Source organism: Vulpes vulpes, chromosome 14, assembly GCF_048418805.1.
Source record: "Vulpes vulpes isolate BD-2025 chromosome 14, VulVul3, whole genome shotgun sequence".
Lineage (NCBI taxonomy): Eukaryota > Metazoa > Chordata > Mammalia > Carnivora > Canidae > Vulpes > Vulpes vulpes.
In genome coordinates, this window is record NC_132793.1 from 24827791 (window position 1) to 24846811 (window position 19021).

Sequence of the window (19021 nt, forward strand, 5' to 3'; positions counted from 1 at the left end):
ACAAGGGCACATGCTTTCAAGAGGACTAGGGAAAATTAAAGAATCTATAACCAGCCAGGAAGACAAACGGTTAAACCTAAAACAAACCATGTAGGAGGAGGACTGAAGATCTTTCAAGGAGAACACATCAAGACAAAAAAAAATTTTTTCTAAAATTGTTAGAAATGAAAGGAAAATCTGAGCACAACACAGCTCAGCTTGTTTTTAGCACACTTCTTCCTCAGAAAGTAATGGATCAAACTAGTTAAAAGTATATGTATGAACACAAAAGAAATCGATAGCAAGCTTCATTTTCAACGTAAAAAGAGAGTGATATGGGAGAAAAGGGACTGGACCACACAAAAAGCTGCCAAGGGAGGTGCCAGAGCATACTGGCAATGTATCCGAGCTTTGGGAATCAGATAGCTGGGGTCTGAATCTTGTCTCTCTGCCACTCTAGCTATCTGATTTTGGCCACAATCCCCTCACCTCTTATCTGTAAAAAGAGGGTGAAAACTGCACAGGACCAGTGTGAGGACTGAATGAGACAACGTACATATGATGTACATATATTGCAACCTAAAAAGTACCCGTAAGTAAATGTTGGCAGCTGAGAACACCATTTGTTGTCATGGCCCTCACCATTCAGCAACCACTGCATGAAGCCAGAGCCCTACTATGATCCTTGCCTCTGAAAGGTGCTAGTGGGCTGAGTCTAAGTCAAAATGTGGACAAGCAAATGTGCTGCAATTTACTCCATGGGGCACCCCACAAATGGAAATGAAGAGAAAAACCGGGAAATTAACAGCTCTTTTGTTTTCTGTTCAGCAGTTACTCCAAAGAAACCTATAGTAAACTTGTATGAGGATATCACAACAAGCTTTGTTCAAAACTATCTTGGATAATGTTTGTTAGGGGCCTTTTTGCTTCCTCTTAAATTTAATGGTCACTGATGATGCATGTGCGAGGCATTCCAAACGTAGCAATGACCCAGCACAGGTAGTATCATCTCCATTTTAAAAATTGAATAAACTAAGGCTCAAAGAGCCTAAGCAACTTGCATAAAATCACACAGCTAGTTAGGATGCAGGGCCAAAATTTAAATTTAGATATGCCTTACCTCTTGACCTTCTGCTTTTAAGACCACATATCTCATATCTTTTTTAATTTTAAAAACACTTTACTCTGAAATAAATCCACATTTACAGAAACACTACAAGAATAGTATAAAGACTTCTCATCCATCCTTCAAGCAGATTTCCCAAATGTTAATATTTTAGCTTGTTTTAACATATTCTAGTTTTCTGTAACATTTGAGAATAAGTGATACCTCTTTATTCTTAAATATTTTAATGTGTATTTCCTAAAATTTATTCAATTCTACTTCTATCATGTAAGAATAGCAACAAGTTATGAAGGGAGATCAATTTGAAATGAGATCACTACAACTCTAATATTTTTTTTAATGTATATTGTTTTATCTGATCAGTGGGAAAAAAGCACTGATTGTATCACTTTGCTTTTTATAACTGAATAGGAAAGAAACATAAAAATTCAATCTGAATTTAAACCACTACCATGCTGCTTATGTCACTTACTAAGATTGTGGTGTCTATCACGAACTTCACGATGTTCTAGCATCTTGTTGGGTTCACGATACAGATGTGAAGTTGCAATATCTTCTAAGGTGTAGTGTTGAAGAGGTGGAGGAGTAGGATGGAACTGGCCCCCAGGATTCATGAGGGGTACAGTGAGGGCAGGACTATGTCGAGGAGCAGGGCTGATGGTGCACACTCTCTTGGTGGGAGGCTCAGGAGGAATTGTATCTCTTTCAAAACTGTTCTCTTCCCTTCTGTAGAAGAACCAGAAGTACATATTTGAGGCCATCAAATAATGTTCACACAAACATGTCCTAAGCACTGACGTCGTGCTATATGCACTTTCACAAATAGGAACAATGGTGTGACATAAGGCATGACCTGAAATGTCTCCAGGCGCCAGGCAGATAAGAGAAATTGCTGATTTATTCCAGCATGAAATTAGAGGTCAAATCTATCCAAAACCAGACAGAAACATCTTAACTCCATGAAGCAAAGGAGAGATGATAGAATTTTCTTCTGTGATAGGATACAGAGGATTGGGCTCAACTACCTTCAGTGATGTTTCAGGTCAAATGTGATGCTCTGGAGGACAGTTTTTGGAAAGAAACAATTCGTCACATTGGAGAAAAAAGGCTCACACAATGAATACACTTGCAAACTGGTACAGTTTCCAGTCATTTAGCTTCAATTTTCACACATTTTCCATTGTGTTAAAATATTGCTTCTTTGAATAACACTTTCAGACACTCATATTGGAATTTTCAGAATAAATGAAAAGGTGATTTACTAACAAGTATCAATTATTAATTGTTATATTTTATTATTAGATTTCACAAATTGGAAAAATGCTTTGGACCTTCTGTATTTCTTATGATTCTGGATTAGTAGACCCACAGAATGTGGAGAGTGGAGTAGAGTGGAATCTCTCACCAGGGATATAGAGTCATCTGAAGAGTTTTTGAAAAATACTTGTGCCTGGGGGGGTATGCCTGTAGATTTTATTTTTTAAGATTTTATTTATTTTACACCTATAGATTTGAGAAACATTCTGCAGTCTAATGTTGGGGCAAAATAAATCTAACCTTAGAAATTAAGTCCATACCTATATATAACCACAGTAATCAAATTCTATCTTTCACAAAGGGGCAGCTCAGAGTAATTCCAGAAAAGGACAACAAAGCACTTCTCTGCTCACCTCTCTGGACTGGGCCTCTTTCCATTTCCATGAACTTCTATGAGAAGTTCTGAAGAGTCAGCAGGCGATGCAATACTTGTGTTGAGCAGAAGGTGTTCGTGCTGAGCCAGGTACTGGGATGGGGTCTGTTTGGCGGCTCGAGCGCAGTGCAGCAGTTCCCGCTGCAGCAGGGGCAGATTGGCCTTGAAAAGAAGAGGCAGGGGCTGGAAAGCAGTTTTCCAGGTGTTGGGCCCTACACAACAGGGCTCGGCAAATGAAAAGGCTTTCACAAACAAGACAAAAGCCCTTCTCTCCTTGTGAGCCTGATTTTTATTAGGCCTCTCTCTGAGAAAAGTGGCATATATAATACAGAACTTGAATTACTGGTTAACTTGTCACTTGCCCCAACAAGGTATAAATACCCTAAAGAAGAAGACTCTCCTTTATTTTTGTGGCCTAGTACAGAGTAAAAGCTCAATGAAGGTTTCTTGAATATAGTAAGTTAAAAATTTATACATTTTGGGGGCATGTGGCTAGCTCAGCTGGTAGACCATGTGACTTTTGATCTCAGGTTTGAGAGTTCAAGACCCAAGTAAGGCACGGAGCCAACTTAAAATTTAAAAAAAATTTTTTTTAAACACTTATTTTTGAAGACTGCTCAGTTAGATAATTAGTACTATCTACACAGGGGTAGGAGGAATTCACTCTTTCCTCTATCATTACAAGTAAGTCTTGGTTTCTGGCTTTCAAATCCCAAACAATCTGTGACAGCACTGGTCAACCTTTCATGTGACAGCTGTCATGGAATTCTGGAAGCAGTAATTATTCTGGGCTGATAGGAATATAGGATTTTGAAGAAAGTATTGGGAATGTTGACAATGAGCTCTGAGGATGCACAAGTAATCCATGGACAAAATCTATTTCTTGGTGTGGCACTCTAGTTGGATATGTTTCCTTATTTTGTAAAAGGATAAATAACTATGTATGGTTTATATTCCCTTTTCAAACTCAGAAAATCTTTAATGGGGACAGACATATAACATACCCTATACATCTATAAACATCACTCTAAGCCCTTCATATGTAAAATGTACTTTTCCTATATTCCTTCCATTAAAAAAAATAATTATTTTTCTATCCAAATTTAAGAACAATTCAGACTGAGCTCTTAATACAAGTCTTTATCTCAAGGGCAACAGATGAATAAAAGGAGATTTTTAATAGATCCAAGTAGTCATTCCTTTACCAAGGGTTAATTTAGCAGGCACCATAATTAGTGACTGTTTTAAAGCAGAAATTGACAAAATCCAAACGTTAGCCAAAGAGCTGCCATAACAACCTACCTCATGCTGTTTTCCAAAATAACAGAGTGACGAATAGGGAATTTGACAATATAAAACACTTTTAAAATCTGTTCAAGGGCAGCCCGGGTGGCTCAGCGATTTAGTGCTGCCTTCGACCCAGGGCGTGATCCTGAGGAACCGGGATCGAGTCCCATGTCGGGCTCCCTACATGGAGCCTGCTTCTCCCTCTGCCTGTGTCTCTGCCTCTCTGTGTGTGTGTGTCTCTCATGAATAAATAAAGTCTTTATAAGTAAACAAACAAACAAAGTCTGTTTTACCACCTCAATCTTGTAGCAACTCTAAAACACAAAAACATAATTTTAAAAAATACCACATCAGATCTTTATATCTGTGATATATGCCCTGAATGAATTTTTAAAAATATGCTAATTATTTCCTATTAACAGAAATTTCCCAAATCTTTCTTGGTTTTGGAGTCTTTTTTTTTTTTTTTTTAAGATTTTATTTATTTATTCATTAAATTCATCATTTATTCATTTTTTAAAGATTTTATTTATTTATTCATTAAATTCATTTCTTTCTTGGCAAAGAAACCAAGATAGAACCATTACAGCTGTTTCAGGGCTGAATAAGGCTCCAAAGACTGCTCTGAGAACAGAGGCTTCAATGCTATCAGAACAGAGTCACATAGAGCCTGGGCACCTGACACGTATGCATTTTCTGTTTGTTAGCTATACTTTAGTTTTAAATCCTTTTTTTATTTTAAGATTTATTTATTTATTTCTGAGACAGAGAGAGAGAGAACATGCATGTGAGCAGGGGGAGAGGCAGAGGAAGAGGGAAAGAAGCAGATTCCAGGCTGAGTAGTGAGCCAAGGTGGGGTTCCATCCCAGGACTCCAAGATCAAGACCTGAGCTGAAACCCAGGTGCCCTTAACTCTAATTTTTAAAAGAATTAAGAGGGATGCCTGGGTGGGTCAGCAGTTAAGCACCTGCCTTCAGCCCAGAGCGTAAACCTGGAGTCCCAGGATTGAGTCCCACATTGGGTTCGCTGCATGGAGCCTATTTCTCTCTCTGCCTATGTCTCTGCTTCTCTCTCTTTCTCGGGTCTCTCATGAATAAATAAATAAAATCTTTTTAAAAAAATAAGATAAAATAAAAGACTTAAGAAATTGGTAAATACTTCAGTAACATTACCCATTTTCAAAATATTGTATTACATTACATTATATTTACACACTTCTGAGCTGAAGGCAGATAACTGACTGAACCACCTAGGTCCCCCATTATAATATTTGTTTAAAGATTTTGTTTTATTTTATTGTTTTAAAATTTATTTGCTTATTCATGAGAGACCGAGAGAAGCAGAGACAGGCAGAGGAAGAAGTAGGCTCTTTGTAGGAGCCTGATGCCGAACTCGATCCTGTATCCCAGGATCACGACCTGAGCTGAAGGCAGCCATCCAAACACTGAGCCACCCAGGACGTCCCAAAAGAATTTTTTTAAGTAATCTCTACACCCAATGAGGGGCTCAAACTCACAACCCTGAAATCAAGAGCTGCATGCTCCACCAACTGAGCCACCCAGGTGCTCCTACAGTATTATATTTCTTAGGAAGTGAAGGTAAAAGCAGGTAAAAAGGGGTATATTTATTTTACCAAATACTTTAGGCTTTGTGAGTCAAGAAGCAATACTGAAGATATTATGTGGGGAACTCCTATACAAGAGAGAAAACAAACTTCCACAAACTCTGTGTTGACAAAGGTCAAAACATAAACAATGGAATATAATTTTTTGTAATATTAGTGCACTACTAATAAAAAGAATGGAATTCATTTTGTTGGAGGGTTGGATTGAGGATTACATTTACCTTACTTGGAGCGCAGAGTTAGTGTTCCCTATCATTAACTGATTACAAATGTTTACTTTTAAAAAACATTCTTCTTACAATGCCTGGATGACTCAGTCAGTGGAGCATTAGATCTTACTCTTGGGGCAGTGACTTTAAGTCCAACATTAGGTGTAGAGTTTATTTAAAAAAAAATTTTTTTTAAAGATTTTCTTTATTTATTTGACAGCAAGCACACAAGCGGTGAGAAGAGCAGAGGGAGTGGGAGAAGCAGATTCCTCATGGAGCAGGGAACTTGACGTGGGGCTCGATCACAGGAACCCAGTATTATGACCTGAACCAAAGGCAGACGCTAACCAACTTAGCCAGCCAGGCGCCCTGGGTGTAGAGTCTAAAAACAATTTTCCTCTCCAGAGCTATAAAAAACTGTATGGTGAGCTGGATCTGGGTCATAGTTTTCCAAACCATGCCTGATCTAGAGCACACTGGTATTTGACTCTTGTCTTTCATCACCCTTTAGCTACGTTATACTTTGCAAATTAAAGATAACTGTTAGCAATGCAAAATCATTGCTATCTATGGACATACATAAAATTATGTGTAGAAGAGCTTCAACTGATTTCCCCTGCCTACTCTATAGAAGCCAATTTTACATATATATATATATATATATATATGCCAATAATCCTGTCCTCAAGGGCACCTGGGTGGTGTCTTAGGTGGTTAAATGTTGCCTTGGGCTCAGGTCACGATCTCAGGGTTACTCAGTGGAGAGTCTCCTTCTCCCTCTCCCTCTGCCCCCTACCTGAACTCTCTCAAACAATAAAAAATAAAAAGTAAATAAAATATTTTTATTTTATTTAAAGATTTTATTTATTTATTCATGAGAGACACACAGAGAGAGGCAGAGACATAGGCAGAGGGAAAAGCAGACTCCCTATGGGAAGCCCAATGTGGAACTTGATCCCAGGACCCTGGGATCATGACCTGAGCCAAAGCCAGATGCTCAACCACTGAGCCACCCAGGTGCCCCCAAAACATTTTGTTTTTAAAGTAATCTCTATACCCAATATGGGGCTTGAACTTGCAACCCTAAGATCAAGAGATCTTACTCCACTAAGTCAGCAAGGCACTCCGCAAATATTTCCAAGGAAAAATAAATAGAAGACAAAGAGACTAATAATGTAGATGTGATAAAATATTAACATTTGCAGAGTGTGACTGAAGATACAGTGTGGTATACAGGAATTTTACTGTACCAGTTTTCAACTTTTGAGTACGAAATTATTTTCAAATAAAAGTTTTTTTATAAAGGGCATATTAGATATAAATTTACTACTGCCTTATTTCTCAGGTTGGTAGAGCAATTCTGAACAATGCTTCACAAAAGCTATGTTTTAGGGAACATGAATTCCAGAGGACATGATCAGAAGCTAGACTAACTAGGGTTGGGGAGACAGCAACATTGCCTTCCCACATGCTCTTCTGTCCTAAGGATAAGTGGGAAGTGTAAGGCTTCTCCTTTGTCTGACAGCCTCTTCTCAAAACACACACATTTCACCGCCACAAACAAAAGATTTAGTGTTCAATTACTTCCTCCGCTAAGAACCCAATCTCCACATTGACCCATAGTCACCTCCAGCCCATTCATTTGCGTGCTCCACCTGCTTCTGTGTGGTACCAGCAGTATCTACATGTGGACCACAACTCAAGGCTTTTGCAATTCTTATCTCTCCAAGTATATAAGTAAGGCTTATCTGCAGACTACATTCACATTTTTCTAGCAGACCTAAGTAAAACAAAGATATGAAAATGTGGCAAGTCACCCTGACTGAGATCATAGAATAGGGATCAGCAGCATATTTTGAGGAACTGTGAAACATAAATCACATCCAGGAATTATCTCATAAAATTACCTTGAGGAATGGAATCACAAAAGGACGAAGAGGAAAGTTTGTAGCCTCTTGAAGCTTGCAATGGAATTCTTCAATTGTTACCGTTGAGTTCTGAAAAGATAAATAATATTGTCAACTGCTAAAACTGGATACTGTTCTTCTTAATATAAATCTGATTTTGCTAAACCATCTATTTTTATTTTTTTTTAAAGATTTTATTTATTTATATATAGAGAAATAGAGAGAGAGAGGCAGAGACACAGGCAGAGGGAGAAGCAGGCCCCACGCAGGGAATCAGATGTGGGACTCCATCCCGGGTCGCCAGGATCACACCCTGGGCTGCAGGCGGCGCTAAACCGCTGCGCCACCAGGGCTGCCCAGATTGTGCTAAACCATTTAAATCAAGGAAAATGATAATTTCAAAAGCACTACTATAAAGTGAAATCCGTCTCAAAGGTCAACCAAATTTTCTTTATGAAAGAAATCTGGCCTCATTAATTTTTTCTTTAGTACTCCAAATCTAAATTCTGCTCCGCACTCAGCAGCTGGGGGTGCAGAGTAGGCTATTCCTTTCCACACTATTCATGAAGAGAGGCACATGGGTCCCTTGTATTGAGGAGCAGAGGGCAAGTCACCTCAGATACAGAAAACCAACCCTACACTGTTCCAAGAAGGAATAATCCTGAATGAGTCTAGGATGTCAACTTCTTCATAGGCTCTGCATTCCTCCTAACATCAGTTTCCTAAATCTTATAAACAGGAAGTAAAAAAAAAGAAGAAGAAGAAGAAACAAAGCAGAATAACGTGTGCCCTCTACCTTCGAATGGTCTGCTTATGTATATTAGAGTACCTGGAAACAGACAAACATTGGGAAGATTTTAGTATTTCCAGTAAAGTTATTAGCACTTCACTTGTATTTTTTCAAAAGAGTAGCTTTTTTTCTTTCCTTTTAAGTAGAGGCCATGTCCAGCATGGAGCCCAATGCAGGGCTTGAACTCACAACCCGGAGATCAAAACCTAAGCAAAGAACAAGAGTCAGACGCTTAACCAACTATAACACCCAGGTGCCCCAATAAAAGTCTAGCTTTATTTATTTTTAATTTTTTTAAAGATTTATTTATGTATTTATTCACGATAGACATAGAGAGAGTGAGGCAGAGACACAGGAGAAGGGAGAAGCAGGCTCCATGCTAGGAGCCCGACATGGGACTCGATCCTGGGACTCCAGAATCAGGCCCTGGGCTAAAGGCAGGCGCTAAACTGCTGAGCCACCCAGGGTCCCCAAATTCTAGCTTTAAATAGGATTCCTAGCTCTATTGCTAAGGAAAATATACAAATAAAAATATTTTCTTCAAAGTTCACAATATATTTTTATTTAATTCCTTAAAACACAGTGTAAGTAAAAAACAAAACAAATTTAAGCATTAATTTGAATTCTTGCCTCCACGAAAGAACAACTACCACTACTAGGGATTTATTTTTATAAAATCACCAAGAGTTCAAAGATGTAACAAGCACCAAATGATTTACCACCACAATATTGCTTCTCAACAATATAGAAAACATATAGATCGACTGCCAGGAAACTGCACTTAAAAATTATGGTACAGAGGTGCCCGGATGGTATAGTCAGTTAAGCATTAGACTCTTGTTTTTGGCTGGCTTGGATAGTGATCTTGGGGTCATGGGATCAAGCCCTGCGTCACATTCAGCATGGAATCTGCTTAAAACTCTTTCCATTTGCCCCTCCTCACCGCTCTCTCTCCCTCAAATAAATGAATAAATCTTTAAAAAATTATGGTACAGTCATACATCAGAACATTAACAGAGGAGGGACAGATCTGTATGTATTAATAGATCTTGTCTATAACATACTGTTAAACGAAAAACCAGAAAAAGAACAGTAGGCTTTTCTATAAGCCATTTATGGAAACAACACACACACACATTTATACAGTCTTTTAAGTGTCTGGGAAGATGATTACAATAGCAGTTATTTCTGGATATGAAATTATGTTTGACTTTGCAAATATATTAATATTCAGTAAAAATACATACTTTTGGAAATGTAACCATGTTAAATGAAAATATCTGAAGTTTACCTTTCACACCAAAATTTTTTTTTAAAAAGATTTATTTATTTATTTATAAGTGAGAGAATGAGCAGAACTCCACACTGAGTGCAGAGCACCACGTGGGCTTGATCTCACACTGAGATCTTGACCTGAGCTGAAACCAAGATTTGGATGCTTAACAGACTGCGCCACACAGGTGCCCGCCCCACACCAAGATCCTTTTAAAATTTAACTGATTCCCTGATATGATATCTGTACAATGCAACCAAAGGTACTGCTAATCAGAAATATAAAGAGAGTGTAAAAGAACATGCTTTCCCTGCTACAATGAATGTAATCAGGCCGGAAAAAGTAAACACAAATAGAGTAAATATATTGAAAAATATTTCTGAATGACTTTTAAATTTTCTGTGGACAAAGAAGGGAAAGAATGAGGTGTGTGTAGCTAGAGAAATAGTGACTTAGGCCAAGAAACTCACTCAGGACAGGACTACGTATACTGCAGATGCAAGGCAATCCTCTGAGAGAGATGATAAGCCACTATTAATGGAATAGTGCCATTATCTTTCCCTCTCCTTCAGTTATTTAAGTAAGAGCATAGTTGTTTTTTGTAAGAATTCATAGTGTAGCAGCAGGAAAACAAACATTACAGTATGATCAAGATAGAAGTGAGCAGGAGACTACTGGGACACGGAGAATACATGCTGGAATCAAACTTGGGAGGACAAAGAAGGCTTTAAAGATGACAGGGAGATGAATGTAAAATGTTGAGGGATCTGGTCTCTGGATCACAAGGGCAACATCCCGGACGAGCTCCCAAATGTGCCCAAGACTGCGAATCTGAGAAACCACCAAGGAGCCGACACTGATGCAAGTACACGAGGATTTATTTACAAGCTCGAGCTTGGGTCCAAGTATACTCCACACAGCAGAGCAGAGGCTTGAACCCCAAAGTGGGTTACAGTTTTTATGGGCTGGTCTAGGGGATTTTCAGAAGTGGTGGAGGAATTTTTTCCATTCCAATATGGGGGAAAGGGTGGGGGAGTTTCTTAAGATCTGATATGGGATTCTCTACTGAGGGCATTCTGAGCTTTATTGTCTTTCCAATATGGGATTCCCTGCCTAGGATATTCTGCAGTTTTTCCTGTAAAGTTCAGCTCTTATTCCAAGGGGCCTAAGATGGCTGTACTTGTGCTAATGCTAAACTTGAGGTGCAATGGCCTTAATTTTTCTTGGCATCCACATTCAACACCTACAATGGTCTGAGAAGATAAGGGGTATAGATAGGCCAACGACTAACATTTATTTTACCTTTTAAGAGATAAATATGATCATAGGAAGTTGTAAAAACAGTACAGAAAGGTTCTCCCATAGGTTAAGTTTAAGTAACTACAGTGCAGTATCACAAGGGAATAAACATTGATGAAACTGTATATAGTTCTATATCACTTTAGTGTACATGTGTATTCCATGTAATCACCACTGCAGTCAAGATACAGAACTATAGAGGGGGCGCCTGGATGGCTCAGACAGTTAAGCATCTGCCTCCGGCTCAGGTCATGGTCTCAGGGTCCTGGGATTGAGCCCTGCATCAGGCTCCCTGCTCAGTGGGGAGTCTGCTTCTCCCTCTCCCTCTGCTGTTCCCTGTGCTGGTGCTCTCTCACTCACTTGCTCTCACTCTCAAATAAATAAACAAAATCTTAAAAAATAAAAAAAAAAGATACAAAAGTATAGAAACCTTATCTACCTTTATGCTCTCTGGTTTAGAATATAATTGTCTTAAACACTTCCTTGAAATATACAGACAGTGATATCACACAATGTTAGAACTTTTGCTTCAACTACCATAGTTGAGAAAACTTAGGCAAAGGAAAGTCTATTGTATTGGCTTTTATTTTTGCTCTTTCCATTTTTCTTTCATCTACTATGGTATTTTAAGATTTCTTCTTTTATCATCTTCTTTCTGCTTCTGAGAGGGACTGCTTTTAGCCACTCTTTTAGGGGAGGTCTGCCTAGAGGCAACTTCTCTTAGTTTCGCTTCATCTGAGAATATTTTCATTGTTCCAGAAGTATATTTTTGATAGATGTAAGATTCGGAGTTGACAGTTTTCTTTCAGCACTTAAAAAAAAAAAAATGCCACTGGCCCTGGAATTTTTCGTCTATAGGTAAGAGGTTTTTCCCCTCTTGGCTTTTAAGATTTTTTTTTTTTTTTAATCTTTTTAAGGGGGGGGGGGGCAGGTAATCTTGTTTAAGGTCTATGTTGCGTTTTTGAATCTGCAGATTTAGGTCTTTTGTCAAATTTGGGCAAATTCAGTCATTATTTCAGCTCCATACTTCTGTCCCACTGTGACTCAGATCTTCTGTTATGTTCCTTTAGGTCTCTGAGGTTCTTTTGATTTTTTAAGTCACTTTCTCCCTGTTGTTCAGAATAGGTCATTTTTCCTGTTGTTTTTCCTCTCCATTCTACTGTTGAGTTCATTGCTGCTTTTAATATATCATTTTTAAAAATATTATTTTAAAGATTTTATTCATTTATTCATGAGAGACACACAGGGAGAGAAAGAGAGAGAGACAGGCAGAGACACAGGCAAAGGGAGAAACAGGCTCCACACAGGGAGCCCAATGGAGGACTTGATCACAGGACCCAAGGATTACCCCCTGGGCGGAAGGCAGGCACCAAGCCGCTGAGCCACCCAGGATCCCTAAGTTGGTAAATTTTGTTTTCTGTATTTTTACCCTCTACTAATGACATCATTGGGGGAAAAAAATTAACCCAAGCATGGCCATTTAAAGGAGATAATTGGGGGTAAACCCTGGATGGCTCAGTGGTTTAAGGCCTGCCTTCAGCCCATGGCGTGATCCTGGGGTCCTGAGATTGAGTCCCGCATCAGGCTTCCTGCATGGAGCCTGGTTCTCCCTCTGCCTGTGTCTCTGCCTCTGTGTGTGTGTGTGTCAATCTCTAATGAATAAATAAATAAAATCTTAAAAAAAAAAATAGAGTAGATAATTGGGTACGTCTACATATAAATAATTCTATACTAAAAAAAGATTAACTTTTTTTTTTAAGATTTTATTTATTCATGAGAGACACAGAAAGAGGCAGAGAGAGAGGTGGAGACAGGAAAAGCAGGCTCCAAGCAAGGAGCCCGATATGGGACTCAATCCCGGGACTCTGGGATCATGCCGAGTCGATGGCAGACGCTCAGCCCTTGAGCTACTCAGGCATCCCAAAAGATAAACTTTTTTTTGGCAAATGAGGTCTGTCATTTTTTTCTTTTACTTTTAAGTTACATTCAAACATAGACTTCACTTAATCCTGCTAGAATTGGTATGACATTCTGAGGTCTATTTTGCTTCCAATTATGTTCAAACTCATTTTGACATATAAAAGGCCAATTTAATTAGTCTAGATCTAATAGTACAAAATTTGACCAAAAAACACCATTTTCCCACCAAAGCAAAAATAAAAAACTTCCTAACTGGTAAAGTATCTCACTGTGCCTAACCTGTTTTTGCAAACAATAAACACTGACTTTCCTTCTAGGAATCTGAAATTTCAGTAGGTGCTGGCAAACATGCCAATGTAGCCAGACTCTAGTAAAGACCTTGGGTGCTAAGTCTCTCAAAGGCTTCCCTAAGCAAAACCATCACACATATATTGTTGCATTTTCATTGCTGGTGAAAGAATGAGCTCAGTGTGACCATTCATGAGAGAAAGAGCATAAGGAAGCCTGCAGATGGATTCATCTAGATTCCAACAGTATCTCTTTCCTTTAAGATCCAGCTGTGTAACCTTATGCTTCTGTAATAAATTTTACTTGTGAGCACAACTGTATGCCAAGTCCTATGAATTCATTTAAGAAATCTCAAAAACCTGGGTGTAGAATTGGGGTGCTCTGACTGCTTCAAACTGCAAACAACTCAAAAGTCTATCGAGAGCAAAAAGTATAAATTGTAGTATATTCCTACAAGAAAAGATTATATAGCAATGAAAATGAATAACTGACAACTCTAAAATACAAAAGGGATTGAATCTGAAATGAGGAAAAGTCATTTATTATATTTTGCCTTTTATGAAAGTTTTTTATTCAACGCTAAGACTGAGAAGTCAGGCAGCCTGGGTGGCTCAGCAGTTTAGCAACTGCATTCGGACCAAGGCATGATCCTGGAGACCCGGTATCGAGTCCCATGTTGGGCTCCCTGCATGGAGCCTGCTTCTCCGTCTGCCTGTGTCTCTGCCTCTCTGTCTCTCATGAATAAATAAATAAAATCTTTAAGAAAAAAAAATTAAGGAAAAAAAAGACTTCTCAGTCTTTTTTTATGTATTTAATTTTTTTTTAAGATTTTATTTATTTATTCATGATATACATAGCGAGAGAAAGAGAGAGAGAGAGAGAGAGAGGCAGAGACACAGGCAGAGGAGAAGCAGGCTCCATGTAGGAGCCCGACACAAGACTCGATCCCGGGACTCCAGGATCGCGCCCTGGGCCGAAGGCAGGTCCTAAACCGCTGAGCCACCCAGGGATCCCCCGAGAAGTCTTTTAAAGTAGCAGTTCTTCAACCTATGTGGGAAGATGGAAGAGGAAAAGATTTCCTGGACATTTTGGAGAATGAGGTTATGGATACCTGCCTATACTTTGCCAGGATCTGCTACAGCCCTGATTTTGAGAAACTGAAGCCTGAGTACCTGGAGGTGCTCCCTGAGTACCTGGTTTATAACATCCTTGATGTACTGCATATATTCGAATCGAAGTGCTTGGAGGCATTCCCAAATCTGAAGGACTTCATGGCTCACTTTGAGGGCTTAAAGAAGATGTCTGCTAGCTGCTTCCTCCCAGGCCCTCTGTTTCTAAAGATTGCTGTGTGGGGCAATAAGTAGGGCCTACATGAGAAGTTGCCAACAAGGACCCAGAGCTGTGCTTGCTGTGTATTCTTTAACAGCTTGCCTTGCTTCTTTGTCCTCTGTTACATTCCTTTGTCTCCATGAAATACTATCAGCCCCCTTTTATCCTTCCCAACGCTGTTTTCATCTAGGCCCTTTTACATCAGCTCTCCACTTCAGATTTCCTCCCCCACTAGTGTTATCTTTCCAGGCCATTATTGCCTGAGTAGTTGCTTCACTTACAGGAGCTGGGCTGGACTCCTGCCCTGTAGATCTCAGCCCTGAGCTCCCCAGCCCAGCCCTGAAGCCTCTTATGGTCTGATGTGCGGCCTGGCTCCCCAGGGTGGTCCCAGTCCAGCCCTGCCTGACCCCTTAATCACTCCAGAGGAATAAAAAAACTACCTCAGTGTTTAGAGAAATTCAAAGCTGCTTACTGGAATTATATCAACACCATAAGAAACAATAAGGTAAAACATTCTATATTTGTTTCTTTAATAAACATTGTTATCCGTAAGTGAAATACAAGTTATATAAAAACGGTATTAGTCTCTAGATTTTGCCATGTTGTTACAGGTTTGCTGGCTTGAGTTCTGAGCCACACATTCAAGTAGCTGTGGACAGTGATGTTGTACTTACCACCAGTGCTAGAACAAGAGTCCGCACCTTCTCCCCAATCTCAGGTGAGATGTCATTGCCGAACTGTTGCAGAGTGGTAAGGAAGCGTTTCAATTTGCTGAGCTGCCGAGCACCACAAGTGGCTGGCAATTGTTGATTTGTTAGTGCAGATGATGTGGAAGAGGCAGGACCATTGCTGAATCTCTGTGGCGGTGATGGGGCACCATTCAGGGTAGGAGGAGAATGGTTGATGCCATTGCTTACTATAAGAAAGCCAAAATGAAAGATTCTGTTTAGGTGCAAAACACATGGATCTTTGTTAATTTCTTCTTATTTGAATTAACTATCGCTTATTCACTTGGAATTTTGTAAAACACACATTTAAAGTTTATAAGCAGACGCCGGGGTGGCTCAGTGGTTGAGCATTTGCCTTTGGCTCAGAAAGTGATCCTGGAGTCCTGGGATCGAGTCCCACATCGGGCTCCCTGTAGGTAGCCTGCTTCTCCCTCTGCCTATGTCTCTGCCTCTCTCTGTGTCTCTCATGAATAATAAAATCTTTTTAAAAAAAAGAGTTTAAAGGCAGCCCTGGTGGCGCAGAGGTTTGGCGCTGGCTGCAGCCTGGGGTGTGATCCTGGAGACCCGGGATCAAGTCCCACATCGGGCTCCCTGCATGGAGCCTGCTTCTCCCTCTGCCTGTGTCTCTCTGCCTCTCTCTCTCTCTCTCTCTCTCTCTGTGTCTATGAATAAATAAATAAAATCTTAATAAAATAAAATAAAACCTTTAAAAAAAGAGTTTATAAGAAATTCTTTCTGCTCTCAATTAGACTACTGCATAGTGAGACATTACAAGGTAAAAAATAACAAAATAACAAAGACTAGGTAAAAGAATAGTATGGAGTTCTATAAGAACAAGGAGAAGGGGTATCTAACTACAGTTGCAGTGGGCAGGGATAGGTAGTATTAAGATTTCTTGCAACAGGTACTGCATGAGATGAGTCTGGTAGAACACATATTTCCTGACTGGACACACATCTTGCACATATTTTTTGTCTTCCATCTCTGACTAATCTTAGGGGTCCAAAGAAATAAACCAGTCAGTTACAATGTAGCATGTGAAGACACAATCAGAAAACAGTTCTGTTAAAGTGAAAAATGTTTTTTCTTTCGTTCTTTTTTATTTTTTATTTTTTTTGAGAAATGTTTTCTCTAGGCTATAGATTAACGACGTATTCCTGCAATAAGGTATATATCTCTTGGACCATTCAGAGTAATTGTGCCCATCAGTTTCTCCTTGCCCCAACAATGCTATATTACTGCTGCCAAATTCTTGGTTACTCAATAAAGACACTATACAGGACATACCAATTCTTTATTTCTGCTCAAATAATACATGTGGTTACCTGTAGTTTTCCTATTTTCCCATTGGTCTTAGTTATTTGTTGCTAGATTTAAATTAATTTGAAATACCATCCTAAAGTTAAGTTCTTGGAGGTATTAAGTAAAAATCTCCTTTCACTGAACAGTGAAATAAAACTACCTGGTGCTAAGTGTCAGCAGATTTTCATTCAATCATACACAGGCTTGAAAGTCTAGGAAGGAAGGGGATCCCTGGGTGGCTGAGCGGTTTAGGGCCGACTTCACCCCAGGGTGTGATCCTGGAGTCCCGGCATCAAGTCCTACCTCGGGTTCCCTGCATGGAGCCAGCTTTTCCCTCTGCCTATGTCTATGCCTCCCTCGCTCTCTCTCTCTTTCTCTCTGTGTGTCTCTCATGAATAAATAAATAAAATCTTAAAAAAAAAGAAAGAAAGAAAGAAAGAAAGTCTAGGAAGGTAAAACTACAACAGATATCTAAAAACAAACATTGGAGATCCCTGGGTGGCTCAGCAGTTTAATACCTGCCTTTGGCCCAGGGCGTGATCCTGGAGTTCCAGGATTGGATCCCGGGATTGGGTTCCATGTCAGGCTCCCTGCATGAAGCCTGCTTCTCCCTCTGCCTGTGTCTCTGCCTCTCTCTCATGAATAAATAAATAAAATCTTTAAAAAGTAAAAATAAAAACAGAAACAGTTTAAATCAGCTCTTTTTTTTAATATTTTTTTTTTTATTATTTATTTATGATAGTCACAGAGAGAGAGAGAGAGAGAGAGAGAGAGAGAGAGGCAGAGACACAGGCAGAGGGAGAAGCAGGCTCCATGCACCGGGAGCCCGATGTGGGATTCGATCCCGGGTCTCCAGGATCGCGCCCTGGGCCAAAGGCAGGCGCCAAACCGCTGTGCCACCCAGGGATCCCTAAATCAGCTCTTATAACAAATTTAGAGAGTGCAATTATTTAATCTTTACTTAACTTAGAAAACTGACATTTACTTATATTGGGCTCAATGCCAAGACATTAACCATGAAAAATCTTTCACTTCCCTCTTCTTCCTCCAAGCCGTCATATTCAGTCAGCCATACTGTCCCTACTTTTTGACTAACCCTGATGCAAACGTGATCTGGCAAACTCTTCCTCATCCTATTTATGCTTGGATATCACCTGTATTAAGAAGCACTTTTTGGGATCCCTGGGTGGCGCAGCGGTTTGGCGCCTGCCTTTGGCCCAGGGCGCGATCCTGGAGATCCGGGATAGAATCCCACGTCGGGCTCCCGGTGCATGGAGCCTGCTTCTCCCTCTGCCTGTGCCTCTCTGTGACTATCATAAATAAATAAAAATTAAAAAAAAAAAAAAAAAAGAAGCACTTTTAAAAAAAATATTTTATGTATTCATCCATGAGAGAGAGAGAGAGAGAGAGAGAGAGAGAGAGAGGCAGAGACACAGGCAGAGGGAGAAACAGGCTCCATAAAGGGAGCCCGACATGGAACTTGATCCCGGGCCTCCAGGATCACACCCTGGGCCGCAGGTAGACACTCAATCGCTGAGCCACCCAGGCGTCCCAGAAATAGAATTTTTAGAAGGATATAAAACTTCATTTCATTCACTCTGGCTCAGACTGCTGCAGCTACCACTCATTCAATATCAAATGTTTTGGAAATATAATAATAATCAAACCTTCTGTAAAGCTGTACTTTCTAGACTCTTCTCTTACCTTTTAAAATAATAAAAATGAAAACCACAAATGTTTGAGTAAAGATAGTTGTGTAAACTTATGTAATGATATTTAAATAAGAAAATGCATATGGCACCTAGCACAGTGCTCTGACGCACTGTGGGCACTCCACAAATAGCAAGCGTGTTCTGTTTTACAAGATAAAATATCTGCAAGAGAGTCAACATGTACTGGAGGTATATCATGGACACAGAATGGCAGAAAAACTAAGATTAAAATCTAGACTTGTATGTATGTATGTTTAGATTTTACATTAGGTTTTCTTCTGATTTTTGTCTGTCTGTTTAAGTCAGTCTGTTACATACGACTGACTGTGGAGTTAGAGGGTTTCTGAAAATTCAACTTTAGTAAATATTACCAGTTTTCTCATACTCAAACAATGTATGGAGTGTTCAGGTAACTCCACACATGCCCACCAAACTTGGGATTCTTTTCCATTTTGAACATTCTTGTAGGTATATAAGGTATCCCATTGGGTTTTAGTTTGCATTTCCTTGGTAACTAGTAAGGCTGAACATCTATTATATACTTATTAGCTAATGTGA

The 19021-nt window shown here is 39.5% G+C and overlaps 1 protein-coding gene across 6 annotated transcripts in view; it reads right to left on the reverse strand.

Moving 5' to 3' along the window:
* The window catches only part of CBFA2T2 (CBFA2/RUNX1 partner transcriptional co-repressor 2), a 150009-nt gene that overhangs the window by 22324 nt on the left and 108664 nt on the right, over positions 1–19021 (reverse strand). For all 6 annotated transcript variants that reach the window (XM_026009881.2, XM_026009882.2, XM_072736103.1 and 3 more), the window contains 4 exons: positions 15396–15637; positions 7823–7912; positions 2776–2957; positions 1578–1831 (listed from right to left, as the gene is read on the reverse strand). In XM_026009881.2, coding sequence (XP_025865666.1) covers positions 1578–1831; positions 2776–2957; positions 7823–7912; positions 15396–15637 — 768 coding nt within the window. The remainder of the gene's footprint in view (positions 1–1577; positions 1832–2775; positions 2958–7822; positions 7913–15395; positions 15638–19021) is intronic.